The sequence below is a fragment of the Dermochelys coriacea genome, chromosome 13, assembly GCF_009764565.3.
Source record: "Dermochelys coriacea isolate rDerCor1 chromosome 13, rDerCor1.pri.v4, whole genome shotgun sequence".
Lineage (NCBI taxonomy): Eukaryota > Metazoa > Chordata > Testudines > Dermochelyidae > Dermochelys > Dermochelys coriacea.
This window is the reverse complement of record NC_050080.1, coordinates 38,356,683-38,376,111: the sequence shown is the minus strand read 5'-3', so window position 1 is coordinate 38,376,111 and position 19,429 is coordinate 38,356,683. Positions and strand designations below refer to the sequence as shown.

General features: G+C 62.0%; 1 protein-coding gene across 1 annotated transcript; it reads right to left on the bottom strand.

Moving 5' to 3' along the window:
• Positions 1-169: 169 nt before the first annotated feature.
• Positions 170-18,054, bottom strand: LOC122456518 (Fc receptor-like protein 5). Its single transcript, XM_043495943.1, has 13 exons — positions 17,936-18,054; positions 14,400-14,465; positions 12,735-13,031; positions 11,844-12,143; positions 10,430-10,726; positions 6,706-7,284; positions 4,906-5,235; positions 4,466-4,567; positions 3,807-3,825; positions 3,446-3,493; positions 1,749-1,777; positions 1,154-1,317; positions 170-441 (listed from the first exon to the last, which is right to left on the bottom strand). Exons 1-13 carry the CDS (start codon positions 17,964-17,966, stop codon positions 334-336), a joined length of 2,370 nt encoding a protein of 789 aa, XP_043351878.1. The 5' UTR covers positions 17,967-18,054; the 3' UTR covers positions 170-333.
• Between the last annotated feature and the right edge of the window lie 1,375 nt (positions 18,055-19,429).

Here is a 19,429-nt window from a genome sequence, read left to right as displayed (position 1 = left end):
TGACTCCCAGCGCCCCCCCCCCCACTCTAATCACTAGACCCCACTCCCCGAGCTGGGAATAGGACCCAGGAGTCCTGACTCCCAGCGCCCCCCGCTCTAACCACTAGACCCCACTCCTCGAGCTGGGAATAGAACCCAGGAGTCCTGACTCCCAGCGCCCCCCCGCTCTAATCACTAGACCCCACTCCCCTTGCAGAGCTGGGGATAGAACCCAGGAGTCCTGGCCCCCAGCCGCTGTAACCCCTCGGCCCCTTGCGGCCTGTGGGGGTGCAGAAGGAAGGTTGCTGGAGAGCGATCCCCAGTGGCAGGGGTCGGGGCTGTGGGGTGCCATGGTCACAGGTCAGGGGTGCTGCACATGTGCTCCAGGGAGGCCGAGAGCCCCTGGCCCTGGCGGAAGGTGGAGCAGGAGAACGTGAGTTGCGTATACGTTGGATTGATGTCCTGGAAGGGTGGAGAGAAGGTGGATCTGTTATAGCAGCCAGGGGGTGCTGTGGGGTGGGGGGAGGCAGGGGGCACCAGGGAGTGGGGAATGGGGCAGGGAGCGGGGTGGGAGTGGGGCACTGAGCAGTGTGGGCAGAGGGTGCTGCAGGGCAGGGAGCAGGACAGGGAGGGAGGCTGAGCAGGGAGTGCTGTGGGGTGGGAGTGGGGACTGGCCAGGGCCATTGTGGGATGGGGAGAGGGGTAAGGATTGGGGGGCTGGGCATGGGGCACCATGGGCTGGGGAGCAGGGTGGGGGGTTGGGCCCTGGGCAGGGGTCACTCTGTGATGGGGACTGGGCAGGGAGTGCTGTGCGGGGGGCTGGACGGGGGGGGCTGTGGGGCAGAGAGTAGGGCTGGAGGTGGGGCAGTGGGCAGGGGATGCTGTGTGGTGATGAGCAGGGATTTGCCATCGGGCAGGGAGTGTGGGGCTGGACAGGGGATGCCATGGGGCAGGGAGCAGGGCTGAGGAGAGGGGTGCTGTGGAGTGGGGGGCTGGGCAGGGCATGCCATGGGGCAGGGAGCAGGGCTGAGGAGAGGGGTGCTGTGGAGTGGGGGGCTGGGCAGGGCATGCCATGGAGCAGGGCTGAGGAGAGGGGTGCTGAGGAGTGGGGGGCTGGGAAAGGGGTGCCATGGGGCAAGGAGTGGGGGGCTGGGCAGAGGGGGGTGGGCCTTACTGGGAATTCAAACTCAGCCCCGGAGTCTGCGTCATCTTCCTCCTTCTGGTCTTTAAGGGGCGCTGCCCCCCCGGCTGCTCGCCCCGGCCTGGGCCCCTCCGCGGGGAGCTTGGGGAGCAGCCCCCAGTCCTGGGGCCAGCCCCCCTCGGTCGTCTGCCGGAGACCTAACCACAGGGGGGGTCAGAGTGAGCTCCCCCCTCACCCCCATATCGCCCCCTTGGGCCCGTCTCTGCCTCCCCATATCAGCCCCTCAGCTCCGTCTCTGCCCCATGGCTTGGCCCCTTGGCCCTGTCTCTCCCCTCCCCCCCCGTATCAGACCCTTGGCCCAGCCAGCTTGGTCCCCCCTTACCCTGGGGTCTCCCCATGGATGTTCCCCCCTCCGGGTGCAGTTCTCACATTTCACCTCTAGGTGCCAACATCGTGTCCCACTGAAGCCAGGGCGTGGCTGTCAGAAATTCCCCTCTTAAAGGGGAGGCTGGCGGTGCCTCCCTCCCCCACAGTGCCCGTCGATGCTGGGACGGGCACCTGAGGCCCTGGCGCCAGGCCCAGAGGTGAGGGGGCTGCCCTCAGTGGGGGTGGGGCAGACGTTACTCACATATATTGACCCCGGAGATGTCGGTCGACCTGCGAAGGCAGAAGCGGAGGGTCAGTGGTGGGGCGGGAGGCTGCTGGGGGCTCCTGTCCTCTATGGGGGCGGGGACCGGTCAGCCCATACAACCCCCAATGCCCCATGCTGCTGCAAAGGATTCTGGGTCACTACTTTCTCCTCTCTCCTCCTTTCCTAGCCATTCATTCTCTTTGTCCTCCTCCGTCTCCTTCATTCTCTCTCCTGCCTCCCTCCCCCGTTTCCTCCTCTCCTCCTTTTCCTCTCTATTTCCTCCATCGATTTCTCCTGACTTCGCTCCATTCCCTTCTCTCGTTCCCTTTGGTCACACTCCAGTTCCCTCCTTTTGTTCTCTTTTCCTTAGCCTCCCCCGATTCCCCCCCAACCTCCCTCTTGTCCTGTGCATTATTTGACCCCCTTCTGCCCCAGCCTGGTCTCCCTGCCCCCCATCTTCCCCTGAGATCCATCCCGGTCTCCCCCACCCTCCAAACGATCCCTGCTCCCTTTGGTGTTCCCCACTGAGATCAGCCCCACTGCAGCCATAGAATCCTAGAATCTCAGGGTGGGACGGGACCTCAGGGGGTGTCTAGTCCAACCCCCTGCTCAAAGCAGGACCAACCCCAACTAACTCATCCCAGCCAGGGCTTTGTCAAGCCTGACCTTAAAAACCCCAAAGGAAGGAGATTCCACCACCTCCCTAGGGAACCCATCCCAGTGCTTCACCACCCTCCGAGGGAAATAGTGTTTCCTAATATCCCACCTAGACCTCCCCCACTGCAACTTGAGACCATTACTCCTCGTTCCGTCATCTGCCACCACTGAGAACAGTCTAGATCCATCCTCTTTGAACCCCCTTTCAGGTAGTTGAAAGCCGCTATCAAATCCCCCCTCATTCTTCTCTTCCGCAGACTAAACACTCCCAGTTCCCTCAGCCTCTCCTCATAAGTCATGTGTTCCAGCCCCCTAATCATTTTTGTTGACCTCCGCTGGACTCCTTCCAATTTTCGCACATCCTTCTTGTCATGTGGGGCCCAAAACTGGACGCAGTACCCCAGATGAGGCCTCACCAATGTCAAATAGAGGGGAACGATCACGTCCCTCAATCTGCTGGCAGTGCCCCTACTTATACAGCCCAAAATGCTATTGGCCTTCTTGGCAACAAGGACACCCTGTTGACTCATATCCAGCTTCTTGTCCACTGTAACCCCTAGGTCCTTTCCTGCAGAACTGCTGCCGAGCCATGCGGTCCCTAGTCTGTAGCGGTGCATGGGATTCTTCTGTCCTAAATGAGGACTCTGCACTTGTCCTTGTTGAACCTCATCAGATTTCTTTTGGCCCAATCCTCTAATTTATCTAGGTCCCTCTGTATCCTATCCCTACCCTCCAGCGTATCTACCTCTCATCCCAGTTTAGTGTCATCTGCAAACTTGCTGAGGGTGCAATCCACACCATCCTCCAGATCATTAATGAAGATATTGAACAAAACCCACCCCAGATCCAATGCCCCACACGGGCCCCAGCTCCTACTTATCATTCACAGTGTCCCAGCCACAGAAATCCCCCCTTTTATTTTCTATGGGGCATGTGCCCCCATAGATTGACCCCCCCGGCCATGTGGATCCATAGGGAGCCCCTATCACTTGAGTTCAACGCCCAGCTCCCATCCAGGCTGTGTGACCCTTACATACTGTCTCATTATCCGCGACCGGCGCAGCTCCTGGGTCTTCCAGTAGGACCTAGAAGGGAAATGGGGGTGGGGGGTTCAATATGGGCCTGAGCCTGGTGGGGGGCACTGCTGGGATTAGCTGGGCCCAGGGGGTGGTGGCTGCAATTCCCAATGTGACCACCAAGGGGCTGCGAGGCGCAGGAGGAGAGAATAGGAGGGAATTGGAGAATTTTGCCCTATAGGGCGGGGGGGGGGCGTGGTCGGGAGCCAGGACTCCTGGGTTCTATCTCAGGGGATGGAGGGACCTGTTGGAACAGATTTGCCTCCGAGGGACAAATGGCTCCCGGCCCCACAGAGGGGCCTGGGTACCTGCAGGAACTTACGTGGAGAGCCGGTGGGTAGCTGGGGAAGGAAGGGAAAGAGATTGAATTAAAGCCAGATTCCATGGAGTCCCTTGTCCCCATCTCTCCCCAGCTGCAGTGCCCCCTAAGGGGAAGCACCCTGCCATCCCGGATGCCTGGGTCCCAGCCCCCGTCCCAGTTTTTCCACCCCCGGATCTGGGAGGTGAACGGCTCCCCCAGGGGTGAGGTGACTGTCCTGCTTCTTGGATGCCTGGGTCCCATCCCCCATCCTGCCCCCATGCGAAGTTGGCTGGGTCTCAGCCCCATCCTGGCATTCCCTTCCCCGAAGCCAAATCATTCACAATCCTTTGTATCGGGAGTCTGCTGTGCCAAGTTACCCACAGTCCTTTGCACCAGAGTCCTGTGGTACCCAACTACATGATCCCTTGATCCCATGATCCCTTGCATGGCAGTCCTGCTCTAGCCGGATACCCACAGTCCTTTGCAACTGGCTCTTGCTATCCCAGGTCACTCCTTGTGGGGGCTGAGAGCGCTGAAGGCATCCCCAAGGTGAGAACACTGCCGTCCCGGACACCTGGGTCCCATTCCCCCACAGGCACTGAGAGCTGCGGCGCCCCCTAGGGGTGAACGCCCTGTGCTGCCGTCCCGGACGCCTGGGTCCCATTCCCCACCCTACGCACCTGCCTTCTTCTTCCTGCAGAGGCAGACAAGCAACAGCAGCAGAGCCAGAGCCGTGGCAGCCCCACCGCTCCCAGCCACCACGGGGATGGGCAGAGACCAGGCTGGTAAAAGGAGGGGATGAGTTAACAGCCAGGAAGAAGGGAGGGGGCAGCGTCTGGGGACCCACTAACTGCTCCAGACCCCAGCTAGGGCAGGGGACAATCTGGGCCCTCCCTTTAAGGAGGGAGTTTTTGGCTGCCAGGTGCTCTTGGTACCGATCGTGGTGAAATGCTGCGTCCTGGTGTCAGGCTCAGATACAGCACGCTTGGGGCTGCGTGTGGTTCTGTCTCCCCCCCCCACCCCCCGCTAACACATGCAGTGTCTTGGCTCCAGGGTCTGCCCCAGGGGTAGCAGGTATTGAGGTGCTGGGGTTATTGTGGGGTGCGATTACAGGCCTCACCTGTCATGGTGACATTCACAGCCTGGCTCCTGGGGGATGGGATCCACCTCCCGCCCATGTTCACCTCAAACCCACAGCTGAATTCCCCGGTGTTTCTGGGACCGGCCCGTGGGATGCTGAGCACAGAGAAGTTCATGGAGCCAGTGCTGGGCTCTGTGGTGCTGATCTCAGACCCTTTGTCCCCAGGGCCGATCTCAGCTCCATCCTTGTAGAATTGAAACCTCCTCTCGCTGGTGTTCTCGGGGGCCATGCAGGTGATGAGCAGGGGGAGCCCTTCGCTCACCACTCCGGACAGGGGATCCACGCTCAGCTTTGGCTGGGGAGGGGGATCTGAGGGGAGCAGGATAGGAGAGAGGTGAACAGAGAAACCACAGTCATGAGTGTGGGGAAGGGTCGGCTGTACTGTACAATGGGCACTAGGGGCAGCAGAGGGTGGGGGTGGGGAAGGGGGGCTGTACTGTACAATGGGCACTAGGGGCAGCAGAGGGTGGGGGCGGGGAAGGGGCGGCTGCACTGTACAATGGGCACTAGGGGCAGCAGAGGGTGGGGGTGGGGAAGGGGGGCTGTACTGTACAATGGGCACTAGGGGCAGCAGAGGGTGGGGGTGGGGAAGGGGGGCTGTACTGTACAATGGGCACTAGGGGCAGCAGAGGGTGGGGGCGGGGAAGGGGCGGCTGCACTGTACAATGGGCACTAGGGGCAGCAGAGGGTGGGGGTGGGGAAGGGGGGCTGTACTGTACAATGGGCACTAGGGGCAGCAGAGGGTGGGGGCGGGGAAGGGGGGGCTGTACTGTACAATGGACACTAGGGGCAGCAGAGGGTGGGGGCGGGGAAGGGGGGCTGTAGTGTACAATGGGCACTAGGGGCAGCAGAGGGTGGGGGCGGGGAAGGGGCGGCTGTACTGTATAATGGGCACTAGGGGCAGCAGAGGGTGGGGGTGGGGAAGCGGGGCTGTACTGTACAATGGGCACTAGGGGCAGCAGAGGGTGGGGGTGGGGAAGGGGGGCTGTACTGTATAATGGGCACTAGGGGCAGCAGAGGGTGGGGCGGGGGAAGGGGGGCTGTACTGTACAATGGGCACTAGGGGCAACAGAGGGCGGGGCGGGGAAGGGGGGCTGTACTGTATAATGGGCACTAGGGGCAGCAGAGGGTGGGGCGGGGAAGGGGGGCTGTACTGTATAATGGGCAATAGGGGCAACAGAGGGCGGGGCGGGGAAGGGGGGCTGTACTGTATAATGGGCACTAGGGGCAGCAGAGGGTGGGGGCGGGGAAGGGGGGCTGTACTGTACAATGGGCACTAGGGGCAGCAGAGGGTGGGGGCGGGGAAGGGGCGGCTGTAGTGTACAATGGGCACTAGGGGCAGCAGAGGGTGGGGGCGGGGAAGGGGCGGCTGTACTGTACAATGGGCACTAGGGGCAGTAGAGGGTGGGGGCGGGGAAGGGGGGCTGTACTGTATAATGGGCACTAGGGGCAGCAGAGGGTGGGGGTGGGGAAGGGGGGCTGTACTGTATAATGGGCACTAGGGGCAGCAGAGGGTGGGGGTGGGGAAGGGGGGCTGTACTGTATAATGGGCACTAGGGGCAGCAGAGGGTGGGGGTGGGGAAGTGGGGCTGTACTGTATAATGGGCACTAGGGGCAGCAGAGGGTGGGGGTGGGGAAAGGGCAGCTATACTGTATAATGGACACTAGGGGCAGCAGAGGGTGGGGAAGGGGCAGCTGTACTGTATAATGGGCAGTAAGGCAGCAGGGGGCGGGGGAGGGCTGTCTATAATGTAGAACGGGCGTTGTGGGTGTCCATACCAGTCACGCTCAGTGGCACCGGGTCACTGGGGGGTGAGTGGAGGTGGCGCCCGCGGAGCTCTGTGCTGTACCCACACTGGTAGGTCCCGCTGTCACTGGGGGTGACGTTCAGGGGGAGCTGGGGCTCTGGCGGTTCTGGAAGGGGTTCCCCGACTCGCAGCACCCAGTGGGCCCAGGGGACGTAGGGCCCATTGGGAATGATGCACTCAGCCGACACCGTCTCCCCTGTCACGTAGAGTGGGAGGGGTGGGATGAGCTGCAGGGACGGGGCAGCCAGCGCTGGGAACACGGAGACGGAGATGGGGTCGCTGGCATAGGAGGGCACTGCCCTTCCCTGGATCAGTTCCATGTAGGTGCAGGAGAAGGAGTGGGTGGCGTTTCTGATGCCGTTGGCTTGAAGATCCATCAGCCAAGTCCCAGCGTTTCCCAGCAGGGATCCTAGCAGCTCCCCAGTCTTGTAGAGCCCGTACTGCACCGGGGAGGCACCGGGGGGAGCCAAGCAGTTAATGTCCACCCGTTCTCCGGCCACATAGGCTGGATAGTTCGGCGACAGGGACACTGAGGGCCTCCTGGGGGGATCTGGGGGGAAAACGTACCTCAATCTCGGGCTCCTGCCCCAGCCTCAGAGCAGCCCAGGGGGGAGCTGAGGACAGTGGGTCTTTGCCCCGATTGCTCCTACTGGAGGCCAGTCTAGGGCATCCCACCCTCAATGGTCAGAAACCTTCTCCCCAGGTCCGTCCTCCAGCGAGCCCAGCCTGGCACATCTCATCCCCTTTGTTCTCTTGCCTCCTTTGGCTGCCATTGCTCGCACCCCACCCCCCGCATGGTTACAGCACCATCAGACCCCGCTCGGCCGGCGATTGGGGTGAACCAGCCCAGCTCCCCCAGTCCTCTCTGTTGGGACCGGCTCGCCGTGCCCCTGGGTGCCTCCCCCAGCCCTTCCCTAGCCCACCTCCAACTGGGATCCAGCGTCTCCCAACATTGGTGCCCAGAACAGGAGTCAGGCTTCCAGCTGAGCTCGGCCAGCCCCTGGGAGCCCAATGGGGTCACCTTCCCCCCAGACCCGGCTCGGTGGAGCTCAGCTGGGGGGCAGTTCATCCCAGCCTCTCTGGGGTTCAGTGTGTAGGGGTGCAGGGGGATGGGGTGCAGGGGAGCCAGGGACCCAGGGGGCACAGGGCAACAGGTGCAGGGATACCGGGGGATGGGGTGCAGAGGTGACTGGTATTGGGGTATGGGGGATGGGGTGTAGGGGTGATAGGAGATGAAATGCAGGGGGAATGGGGGACAGGGAACAGAGGTGCAGAGGTATGGGATATGGGGTACAGGGGGACGGCGTGCAGGGGAGCCTAGGGACTGGGTGCAGGGACACAGGTGTGCAGGGGCCACAGGGTGCAGGGGTGCTAGGAGTTGGGGTGCGGGGGATGGGGTGAAGGTGACAAGGTGCAGGGACGCAGGGGGTGCAGGGGTGCAGAGGGATGTGGTGCAGGGGGATGCGGTGCAGGGGTGCAGGGGGAGGGGTGTGAGAGACCAGACTGAGCTCACCTGTCACGGACATGGAGACGGGCTGGCTCTCCCTGGATGGCACCTCTCGCCCGGAGCGCAGTGCCCAGTACACACAGACGTACAGCCCAGCTCTCCCCGTCTCAGCCGTGAGCTCCAGCCGGGCGTCCCTTGTCGGCTCAGGGACCCCATCAGCGATCAGCCCCCCTCGCTGCCTGTAGAATCTGTACCTGGCCACCCCCTCACCCTGGGGAGCCAAGCACCTGAGGGTCACCCGCTCCCCTGGGACGTACACGGGGTGCAGGGGAGCCAGAGCGAGCTGGGGGGCGGGGAGTGGCTCTGAGGTAGACGGAGAGAACGGGGCAGGGGAGAGGGAAAGAGACAGCTCAGATGAGACCCCCCCAGCTCATAGCCAGTGAGCCCAGCGATGGGGCCCTTCCCCCTAGTGAGTGTGTGCCCCAACCCCCCTCATTTGCCCCCTGCAGCCCAGCTCCCCAGGGTGGCCAGCGCCAGAGCTGGTGTCACGGCAGCATCCGGTTTGATCACCAGGTGAGAGCCCCCCGCCCCGCCCGCCCTCCGGACAGCCCTCGTCCCTCCCGAGCCATGCCAGGCCACACGCAGAGCTGGGTGTGTCCCTATGATCAGCACCACCCGCCATGGGTCAGGCTGTGGGAGCTGGTGGAGTCAGACCCCAGGGTTGAGCCCCACTGCCTGTCCCCACCCGTGGGCACCATGTTACACCAGCGCCTCTTGCTGTCTGGCTCCGGGTCCGTCACGGGGCAGCTGGGGGAGGGTGGGGAGTGCTGGCAGGGACTGGAGGAGCAATGAAGGGGTCAGGGTTGCCGGGGTCCGGTTTTCGGCTGGAAAGCCTGGCTGAAAAGGGAACCTGGCGGCTCCGTTTGGCTCTGCCGACCGGAGGCCCGGGGCTAAGGCAGGCTCCCTACCTGCCCTGGTTCTGCGTGGCTCCTGGAAGCGGCTGCCAGGTCCCTGCAGCCCCTTGGCGCATGGGCAGCCAGGGAGGCTCCACGCGCTGCCACCGACCTGAATGCCGGCCCTGCAGCTCCCATTGGCCGGGAACCATGACCAATGGGAGCTGTGGGGGCGGTGCCTGTGAGTGTGCGGCAGCACATGGTGCCTCCCTGGCTGCCCCTATGCCTAGGGGCTGCAGGGACCTGGCAGCTGCTTCTTGGGAGCCACAGTAATTGTCACTGGGACCCCAAACCCCCTCCTGCACCCCTGCCCCAGCCCTGAGCCCCCTCCTGCACCCCAAACCCCTCATCCCTGTCTCCGCCCCAGAGCCCAGACCCCCAGCCCGAGCCCTAACCCCCCTCCTGCTCTCCAGCCCTGAGCCCCCTCCTGCACCCCAAACCCCTCATCCCTGTCTCCGCCCCAGAGCTCAGACCCCCAGCCCGAGCCCTAATCCCCCTCCTGCTCTCCAGCCCTGAGCCCCCTCCTGCACCCCAAACCCCTCATCCCTGTCTCCGCCCCTGAGCCCAGACCCCCAGCCCGAGCCCTCACCCACCATCCTGCACCCCAACCCAGCCTGGTGAAAGTGAGTGAGGGTAGGAGAGAGCGAGAAATGGGGGGGGATGGAGTGAACAGGGGGCGGGGCAGGGGGTGGGGCAGGGGTTTTTGGTTTTATGCAATTAGAAAGTTGGCAGCCCTAGAAGGAGCTCCTGGCTGGATGCTGGGACTGAGTGGGGAAGGAGCCCGGGGAGGCTGCAGGAAGATCGTGTCTCCAGGGAGGAAGCCCTGGGCCTACAGCCCCATACCAGGGCTGGGACTACTTAAAGATGAGCCCAGGGAGGGCTAGAGAGACACCACCAGACGGGTACGGAGACAGGCCCTGGTGGACGGTGGACCCCGGAAGGGATCTGTTCTGGTTCACGTGCAGACCGTGTGCATGACGTGGCCATAGGGCTGAGTGGCTGAAAACACATCCCGAGAGCCCCCGAAAGGGGTTACCAGAACTGAAAGGGCACAAACCCACCCAACCACAGGGGGGGCTCGCAAGAGGTGGGGGCCCACCCTGTCACGTCGGGGCGGGGGGGGAAGGAAGGGCTGTGGCTTGCGGGGGGGTCTCTGGTGCTACAGCCCCTCCATTGATTTTTGGGGATCAGCCATGGCCTGATGGAAGGACAGATGGAGAGCTCACGGTGGGGGACCCATGCAGACCCTGGGTACCACCTGCCGTCCCTGACGGCACCCAGCAGGAGAGCCTCACCCATCACATGTATGGCGATGAGCTGACTGAGCCCCGAGGGGAGCTCTCGTCCAGGCCCCCTGCTCCAGTACCGGCAGGTGTACAATCCTTCTTCCCCCACCGCAGCCAGGATCTCCAGCCAGGGTTCCCCCCAGGACGATGGCAGCTCCTCGGAGCCCTGCTCCGACCGTCGCTTGTAGAATCTGTAGCCTGTCACTTCCTGGGCCCCGGGAGCCGAGCAGCTGAGGTTGACCCGTTCCCCTGGGAGATACACGGTGTTCGGGGGGTCCAGCGAGAGCGTGGGAGCCGATGGGGGGGCTGGAAGAGAGGTCGAAGGGGCACGAGTTTAGGGTGGAACCAAGGTGCAGGTTTTAGGGGCAGGGTTTGACCAAGGGGCGCAGGGGCTTCTCCATCCCTGGCCATGTTTCAATCCAGCCTTGTGGGGTTCTGAAGGAATCTGCTTTTGTCCCCCAGGAACTAGTTTGGGGAGTTCCCTGTGCAGATGGGGGGGCCCTTCTGACTCCCGGTCCAGAGCTCCCACCCCAGCCTGTGCAACACCCCAGAGGGCAGTACAGGCCCCGGAGACCCCAATGGGGACAGCATCCCCCAACCCGGCTCAGTTTTGGATCTTTGGGGCTCCTTAGGGGGCTGTATGGGAGTCAATATCCCTCCCAAGAGCTGGAGGGACTGGCGTCCCTGCTGGAAAGGGGATCTCCCCATAACGCATGTCCCAGGAGTCGGAGGGGGACATGGAGCTCACTTGTGACACTGATGGAGACGAGGCGACTGTCCGGGGACTGGATCCTCCGCCCAGACGGGCATATCCAGTACGCACAGGTGTACGACCTGGAGTCCTCCGGCCCCGTGATGCTCAGGGCTTGGGCATTGCTGCCTCCGGATGAGATCCTCTGTCCCCCATCCCTGGAGAAGCAGAATCCGGCAGCCACCGGCGTCCCCCACGGAGGGGAGCATGTGAGCGTGATGGACTCCCCGGGGAGGTACACGGGGTGCAGGGGGCTCAGGGAGAGGGATGGGGCTGCCGGGGGGGCTGAAAGAGAGAGGAACAATCCCTTGCCCTCAGCGTCCAGCCGCAGAGCTCTCAGCACTGTACACGGGAGATTGGGGCGTTGTCCCGATTCTGGGGGTGGGGGGATGTGATGCAGCCGAGAGTGGAGCAGATCCCAGTCTAACCATTAGGCAGCACTCCCGCCAGGAAGGGAAGCACAAAGAGAGGGTCTAGCAGAGAAAGTGGCTGCCTTGGGGGAAGGGGGACACCTTGCCATGCATATGGGGGGCAGAGGGAGGCAGGTGGCTAGTTGGGGGTGAGGTTTGCAGGGAATGGGGGGGATCCAAGGCTAAGGAGGTGGGGAGAGACCCCAGGGGAGAGGATCCCCCCCATATCCCATTACATCCCCCTCAGGGAAAGAGGCCTCACCTTGCACTGACAGGGACACTGGGCGGCTTGCCTCTGACAGGATATGTCTTCCTGATCGCAGGGTCCAGTACACACAGGTATACAGCCCGGCTGTCCCCATCTTGGCCACGACGATCTCCAGCCTGGCACCCCCATCTGGAGCGGGGACCTCCTCATGGATCAACCTCTCCTGTTCCCCGTAGAACCTGTATCCCTGCAGCTTCTTGCCCCCTGGAGCCAAGCAGCTGAGGGTCACACGCTCCCCTGGGAGATAGAACGGGTGTAGGGGGTGCAGGGAGAGTGTGGGGGCTGCCAGGGGGGCTGAGATAGGGAGAGAGGAGATGACAGGGGGAGGGGAAATGAGGAAGAGTTTGGAGTGAGAAATACCTAGCTGAAGAGCCAATGGCACCCTCCATTGAGGAAGCTGCCCCCTCCCACAGTGAGTCTGGCCCCCCCAGCCCCTGTGCCTCCAACTGATGGTCCCATAACCCCCTTCACACCCGGCCCCCCATGTGTACCTGACATAAGCACTCAGTCACTGCACTTGTGGGGCAGCATCCCACTGGGCTCTGAGCACCAGCCATGCTGGGGGGCAGCAGGATGCAGCGCTGGGGGGCTTGCGGAGAGCAATAGCTGGTGGGGGGCTGAACATTGCTTGGAAGTGAGTTGTGGGGGAGACCTCAGAACCTTGGTATCACTGGGGCAGGCTGTGGGGCCCAGGACCCGGTTCCCAGGTCTAAGACCGGCATGAGGCACCTTCTGGTATAATCACTGGGCCCCACCATAATCCAGATCAGCCTTGCTGAGCCGGTCTGGACCCCTCTCTTCCTTCCCCTTGGATCAGCCCTGCCAGCCCTATCTCCCCTGGGTGAGGGTAACAGCCCTTTATGTACCAGGCCTAAGGGCACTCACCCTGCACGGTTATATAGACCTTGTTACTCTCCGTGGATGGGAGTTCCTGCCCAGACTCCTTTCTCCAGTACTGGCAGGTGTAGGGTCCCTGGTTCCCCGTCTCGGCCCTGAGCTCCAGCCGGGATGCTCCGGGGGGAGATTGGAGCTCCTCCAGGGTCTGGTCCCCTCTTCTCCTGTAGAATCTGTATCTCGTCACTGCCTCGCCACTGGGAGCTGAGCAGGTGAAGTTAACACGCTCCCCCTGGTAATACACAGGGTCCTGGGAGCCCAGAGAGAGTATGGGGGGCGGCAGGGGGTCTGGAACAGAGGCAGAGGGGGAGAGTTGGGGGAGGGAAAAAGGAGCTGGTGAGATCCTGAAAACTGATAAAAACCAGCCACATTTCCCTGCCCGCTGCGATCCCCCAGCCTGGGAGACAACCCACAGAACAGATCATCCCCCACCACCCTGACATCCCACTACCGCTGGGGACTGCAGTACCGCCTGCTGCCACTGGGGGTCCTGGTGGGGCTGGGGCTGCAGTACCACCTGCTGCCACTGGGGGCTGGGGTGGAAGGGAGGGTATCTGTGGTTTTGGGGGGTGTCTGTTGTCTCCCCAAACCATTTATCTAGGGCACCAGGTGGTGCTTGTGGGCATGAGAGACCCGAGCAGAGACCTCCCAGCCCCCTCGCCCCACATGCCAGGAGAACGGGGCCTCACCGGTCACTGTGATGGAGACAGGGCAGCTCTTGGGGGATGGGCTCTCCTGGCCATCCTGCTCTACCCAGTGCTTGCCGCGTGCTCCAGGCCGAGCCGGGGGATCTGGTATCTGCGGGAGGCCTGAGGGGTGGCCCTTAGATCACACACGGACATTATACGATGGAAGAACCAGAATCCCAGCCGCCCGGCCTGCAGCGGGGCCGAGCACGTCAGGGTGACGGAGGATCCTGTCAGGTACCAGGACCCCCGGTGGGTGCAGCCGCAGAGTTGGCCATAAGGTTTTCTCGGGCATAGAGGAGTCTGGGGGGGTGGGGGTGGGGGCTGGGATGTGGGGTTAGATCTGTGGGCACAGAGCGGGTGGAGGTAAATCCAAGGCAGACACCTCAAGTCCAGCTGGCAGGGTCACCCTGGATCTCCACCCACTGTCTGAGCTCTCTGCCCTGGCCCCCCACCCTGCTCCTAGGGGATCCTTCCTCCCGGATGGGCCTTGAACTCATGGCCTGCAGGTGGTGCCAGGTCCAATGGTGAGAGGCCGGCACCCAGTTAGTGCCACAGCCTGCAGTCCTGGTATGGCTCCCCCAGCCGTTTGCTGACTGGAGGATGGTGAGACTCCCAGGGTCTGTCTGTGCCCAACATCCCCAGGAGAGAGTCTGCTCATCCTGGGGCCTGGCTCTGCTGGGAGGGCCCAGCCCCCCTCCCCCATCCCCACCACTAACCCCACCCCATGACCTGGGAGTCCCAGAGAAGGGGCTGACTCAGGGGCTGTGGTCAGAAGAGACAGCTCGAGAGAGAGAGATGAGAAATGGGGGGAGGGGACAAGAGATGGCACCCCCCCAGCCAGCCAGATCTCCCCATGGGGTCATATTGGAGCTGGTGCCCCCTAAAAGGGAAAGGCCCCATGCCCTGTTCCCCACCCCCCCGAGTCAGCCAGTCTAACTACGACACCCACAGACCCCCATGCACAGACCAGGTAATGAACCGGGTTCCTCGGTCCCCTCAGATGACACCAGCCAGGGGAGGATTTGTAGCCAGGCTGTAAGAGAAGAGACAAGAGGGGGGTGAGAGCTCTGTGGTGGGATGGGTGATAAGGGGCAGGATGGAGGGGTGTGGGGCAAAGGACTCAGAATACTGGATTTACAGTCCTTCCCGGTATGTTATCGGGAGGAGCGGAAAGAAAGAAAAATTGATTGATTCAGTGAACGGTGCCGGGGCTGGACACGGAGGTCGGCCGATGGTCCGGGGCTGGATATGGAAGAGGGTCGGCGGACGGGGACGGGGCTGGATATGGAGGAAGGTCAGTGGATGGGCCGGGGCTGGACACAGAGGAGGGTCGGTGGATGAGCCGGGGCTGGACACGGAGGAGGGTCGGTGGATGGGCCGGGACTGGACACGGAGGTGGGTCGGCAGAAGGGGCCAGGGTTTGACACCGACGAATGTCGGTGGATGGGGCCGGGGCTGGACGTCAGGACACCTGGATTCTAGTCCCACTAGAGTTGGGCCTGGGAAGGTCTCAGGTTCGACAGCCTGTCAGGGGGTTGCAGGCCGGGCTCCTGGCAGGCTGCTGGTGATCCCGGGCTTCTAGGCCCGCAGATGTGGGGCAGCCCCGCCGGGCCCGGCCTTCCCGCTGCCTGCCGGGGAACCAGCCGGCCCTGGAGCCCGGGAGCTCTGGGGGAAGAGCCGGGTGCTTGGCAGGGCCCCCAGACCAGCTGTGTGAAACTGACACAATTTTTGTCAGTTTCACTATGTGTATTCACTAGTGGGGCCCTGATCCATGTCTGTGCAGAGCGCAGCACAACGGGGGGTCCCTGATCGTGGCCAGGGTCTGGGCAGTGCCTGGCCTGATGGGGCCTGTTGCTCTAGGAAACTCCCCACAAACAACACACTTAGGCTCCATGCTGCAGCTCCCTGCACAGCAGCACACACTGTGCTGCAGGGCAATGGGAAAACTGAGGCAGGGCCTCACCCAGTGGAGAATAACCAACTGCAGAAGGGGGTGCCAGCCCCCATGAGCTCAAGGAAGGGGTTGCTGCCTTTGGGAAGCAGGGAAAAGCCCTGGGGAGGGGGACCCAGGTGGGTGTGAGGGGCACCATCCAGAGTCTGCCTGTGTAGAACTGAACATGCTGAAAACAGGCTCCGGTCCTGTTAATCTCTGAGGAACCCAGGTGTCCGAGGTGCGGAGAGCTGACGGAGGGAGACAGGGAATGAGACAGGGGCCGAAGGAGGGGAGCAGAAGGTGACTAGGGGAGAAAGAACAGACACAAGAGGGAATCAAACAGCTGCTGAAGGAGGGGTGCAGAAGGTGTTACCTAGCAGCTCTGTGCTCTTGGGGAACCAGGGCGCAGTACCCAGCCTGTCTGACTCACGAACGACCACCCCCCAGCCTCTGCTTGAACCAAATGTGCATCAGAAGAAAGGCTTACAAAAAGCAATGAAAAGGCCGTGGGAGATGCACCTAAACCCCTGGGAAAAGGGTGACAGGATTAAGGAAACTCCCCTAGGCTCATTCGTATCGAAGACGGGACAGGGAGGCTCCATTAACCTACAGAATGAAGAAGAGAGATTCCAAGGCAAGAACCGCACTGAACTCTGGGACCAGAAAAGCAGGGAAGTGCAGTGCACGATGGGGGATCTCTGCTCCAGATGTTAATGGACCCACGCCTGCACACACCCAGCTCAGTGGTTATCAGACCAACTCTAGTAATAAATCCTTTATTGGTATGCAAAATAGCGAAGCTCCCTAATTGCACTGTGAGCTCCCTCCAAGGAACACGGCCCATAGTCAGGAATGATCAGCTCCCATTGTCTAGCCTGAACGAAACAACTTTGGTATCCTCCCTTGAGCCATCAGTTTACACACAAACAAATCTAGTCTTCTCCCTTGAACCATTGTTCTTTCCCTAGAAACCCCCCTACCCATGCTCAAGTAAATCTTCTGATGCCTGGATCCAAACTGCATCAGTTCCACTGGGACTTCATCTTCTCCGGACTGATCGTGCTGGGGGCTCTGCCTGTCTCCAGCCCTCTGGAGCCTCAGCTACCACCAACACCTGGGACCCCTGATCCATTCAAGCTTCATGGAGTGGTGAGAACCCAGCTCTCTCTCTCTCTCTCAGTGTAGCCTTTTGACCCTGACTTGTGTGATCAGTTATAGTTTTGTAAACCTGACTTTTATAATCAAGTTTAAGTTAGATTTAATATTATCACTGTTTTGTTTGTTTGGCTCCCCGATGGCTATTACCTGGCAGTAAATAACTCTCATGATTAAGCTGGTTGCTTCTCTCTCTTTCTGTCTCTCTCTCCCCTCGTGGGTGGCTTTTTTTTTTGGTTTCCTCATTCGCTCTGCAGCAACGCTCCTTGTACCTAAGCTGAAAGATCCCTGCAGCGCGCAAAAAGCCTGCGGGGTTTGCTCATCAAGTGGGTCACTGCCAGAACGATTGTAACGTGAAAGTGGGGATAGGGATGTGCTGAACCTGGGACACATGAGGGTGGCAGCTTGGAAGTGCTGCTCAACCCAGTCTGCTGAGTCCAGGGACATATAAGGGGTCAGCTCGGGAGTGCTGATTAACCTGGTCCTCTCAGACGCGCTCTGTTAGTGTGTTTGTGTGTGTTCGTCTGATTCTGGGGCTGGAAGAACCTAGCCCTGGGGAACCTAGGTCCTGCAGGATGGCTCCACTGGGAGGGGACTTGTAGCAGGGAGAAATAGAGCTCCGTATAGAAATACAGAACGTCCCCCCCCAGAAAAGTAACCCTAATAAATGAGTGTACCCCAAAGTAATGGGCAAAACTGGTAACAAAGGTGACAAGAGAAAGAACAGACACAGAGGGGGTGAGACAGGAAAGAGGAGGAGTGCGGAGGTCGTGTGGGATTTATTTATTGTTTCGTGGACACAGTCTGATCAAGCCAAACCACAGCATCCTATCAGCCACGCTTAAGGCGCGAAGACCCGCAGGAAACGGAGTCATTTTACAGTCCTCACCAACATGTGTCCTGGTTTGGGGCATGGAAACAGAGTGGAAGGAAGAAGGAGACAAGAGTGAACGGGCTGGGTAGGGGGAGGTGGGAGGAGTGTGAGTGGGAGGAAGAGATGGAGAGAGAATGAAAGTGGGTGACGGAGGAAAAAGACAGAAACAAATTGTAGAGTGAGACAAAGAGCAGAGAGTGAACGAGGCAGGGGCTGAAGGAGGGGGCAGAGAGTGGAAGGAGGGGAATGAGGCAGGGGCTGAAGGAGGGGGTCAGAAGGGAAGGATGGGAACGAGGCAGGGGCTGAAGGAGGGGGCAGAGGGGAAGGGGGGAACAAGGCAGGGGCTGAAGGAGAGGGGCAGAGGGGAAGGAGGGAAATGAGGCAGGGGCAGAGGGAGGGGGGCAGAGGGGAAGGGGGAACCGAGGGGGGGCCAAAGGAGGAGGGCAAAGGGGAAGGGGGACCGAGGCAGGGGCCAAGGGAGAATGGCAGAGGGGAAGTCCGACCGAGGCAGGAGCTAAAGCTGGGTTGGGGGGTCACTCACCCAGCACCGGAAGAAGGCCAGTTAGCTCCATACTGGGTTGAACTGGCCGAGACTGGGAGCTGCATCCCGCGCGCCCGGCCCTGGCTCTCTGCTGACAGCAGCCGGGGCCCCGGGGCTGCTCTCGGTGCAGCGAGAGGAAGTGCTGTCCAAGGGATGCAGCCACCGCCCCGCCCCAGCACCGAGGCGTCAAGCGCTGCGGGTTCAGAGCCAGGCTGACCACGGCCCAGCCTCGGGTCTCCCAGCATGCCTTGCAGTGACCAGCCGCTCTGCACCGCCCGGGCTGACAGCTCCAGCCACACATAACGCTGCACAGGCTGTCCCACTGGGGGCTGAGATGCAGCCAGCTCTGGGGTGGGGCGGCTGGGGAACAGCCGCAGAGCGACACTGCCTAGGGCCCCCTCATTCTGCTGTAAAAGACAGCGCCCCCTGGTGCCACACTGTGGCACGGAGGTGGGCACTGATTCCAAGGGGACAGTGACCCCTACTGAGCCCCATGCCCCTCCCCGCAGGCGCTGGCCAGGTCTCAGTCCAGCCCCACTCCCCACTTCCTGCAGCGTTTCCAGGAGCTGCTATTTGGGGCCAGGGGCTGGGCCGTGGCCGGTGCAGTCCCTGTCCTGGGGACACTTGGAGGCCGGGCCGAGGGGATGTGGCCGTTACTGGAGCCGCGACTGAGCCGAGAGCCGACCTCAAGCCACAGAGCTCAGCTGAGCTGGCTGCAGGCTCTGGGTGCCTGGTGCTGGGGAGACCTGCTGCTAGTCACCCCTGTACTGTCCCCCGGACCCAAATAGCAGCTCCTGGAAACGCTGCAGGAAGTGGGGAGCGGGGCTGGACTGAGACCCTGCCTGGCACTTCGGGGGAGGGGCTGGGGGGTCTCGGCAGGGGGCGCCGTGCTGCAGGGAGGGGCAAGGGGCTCAGTAGGGGGCACTGTGCCCTTGGTGTCAGTGCTGCCCTCTGTGCCCCAGCATGGCACTAGGGAGCGCCGCCTGCTACCCCGGAATGAGGGGGCCCTAGATAATGTTACCCTGCGGCTGTTCCCCAGCCACCCCACCCCAGAGCTGGCTGCATTTCTGGGATACAGGATGTAACAGGATCTGACCCCCTCCCCAAAAAGCCCTCTCCGCTGCAAGGCATGCTGGGAGCCCTGAGGCTGGGCTGGTCGGCCTGGCTCTGAACCCGCAGCGCTTGACGCCTCGGTGCTGGGGCGGGGCGGTGGCTGCGTCCCTCGGACAGCACTTCCTCTTGCTGCACCGAGAGTGGCCCCGGGGCCCCGGCTGCTGTCAGCAGAGAGCCAGGGCCGGGCGTGGGGGATGCAGCTCCCAGTCTCGGCCAGTTCAACCCAGTATGGAGCTAACTGGCCTTCTTCTGGTGCTGGGTGAGTGAACCCCCCAACCCGGCTTCAGGCCCTGCCTCAGTTCCCCCTACCCCACTGTCCCCCTCCTTCGGCCCCTGCCTCGGTCCCCCTTCCCCTCTGCCCCCTTCCTTCGGCCCCTGCCT

Bases quoted from the DNA above. Each gene is read 5' to 3' on its own strand.
- LOC122456518 (XM_043495943.1), bottom strand. From the start codon at position 17,966: ATGGAGCTAACTGGCCTTCTTCCGGTGCTGG. The intron at 12,144-12,734 runs GTGAGTGCCCTT...TCCCTATCTCAG, and splicing joins GGTCTATATAACCGTGCAGG to CCCCCCTGGCAGCCCCCACA. The intron at 4,568-4,905 runs GTGAGGCCTGTA...TCCTTTTACCAG, and splicing joins TGTGAATGTCACCATGACAG to CCTGGTCTCTGCCCATCCCC.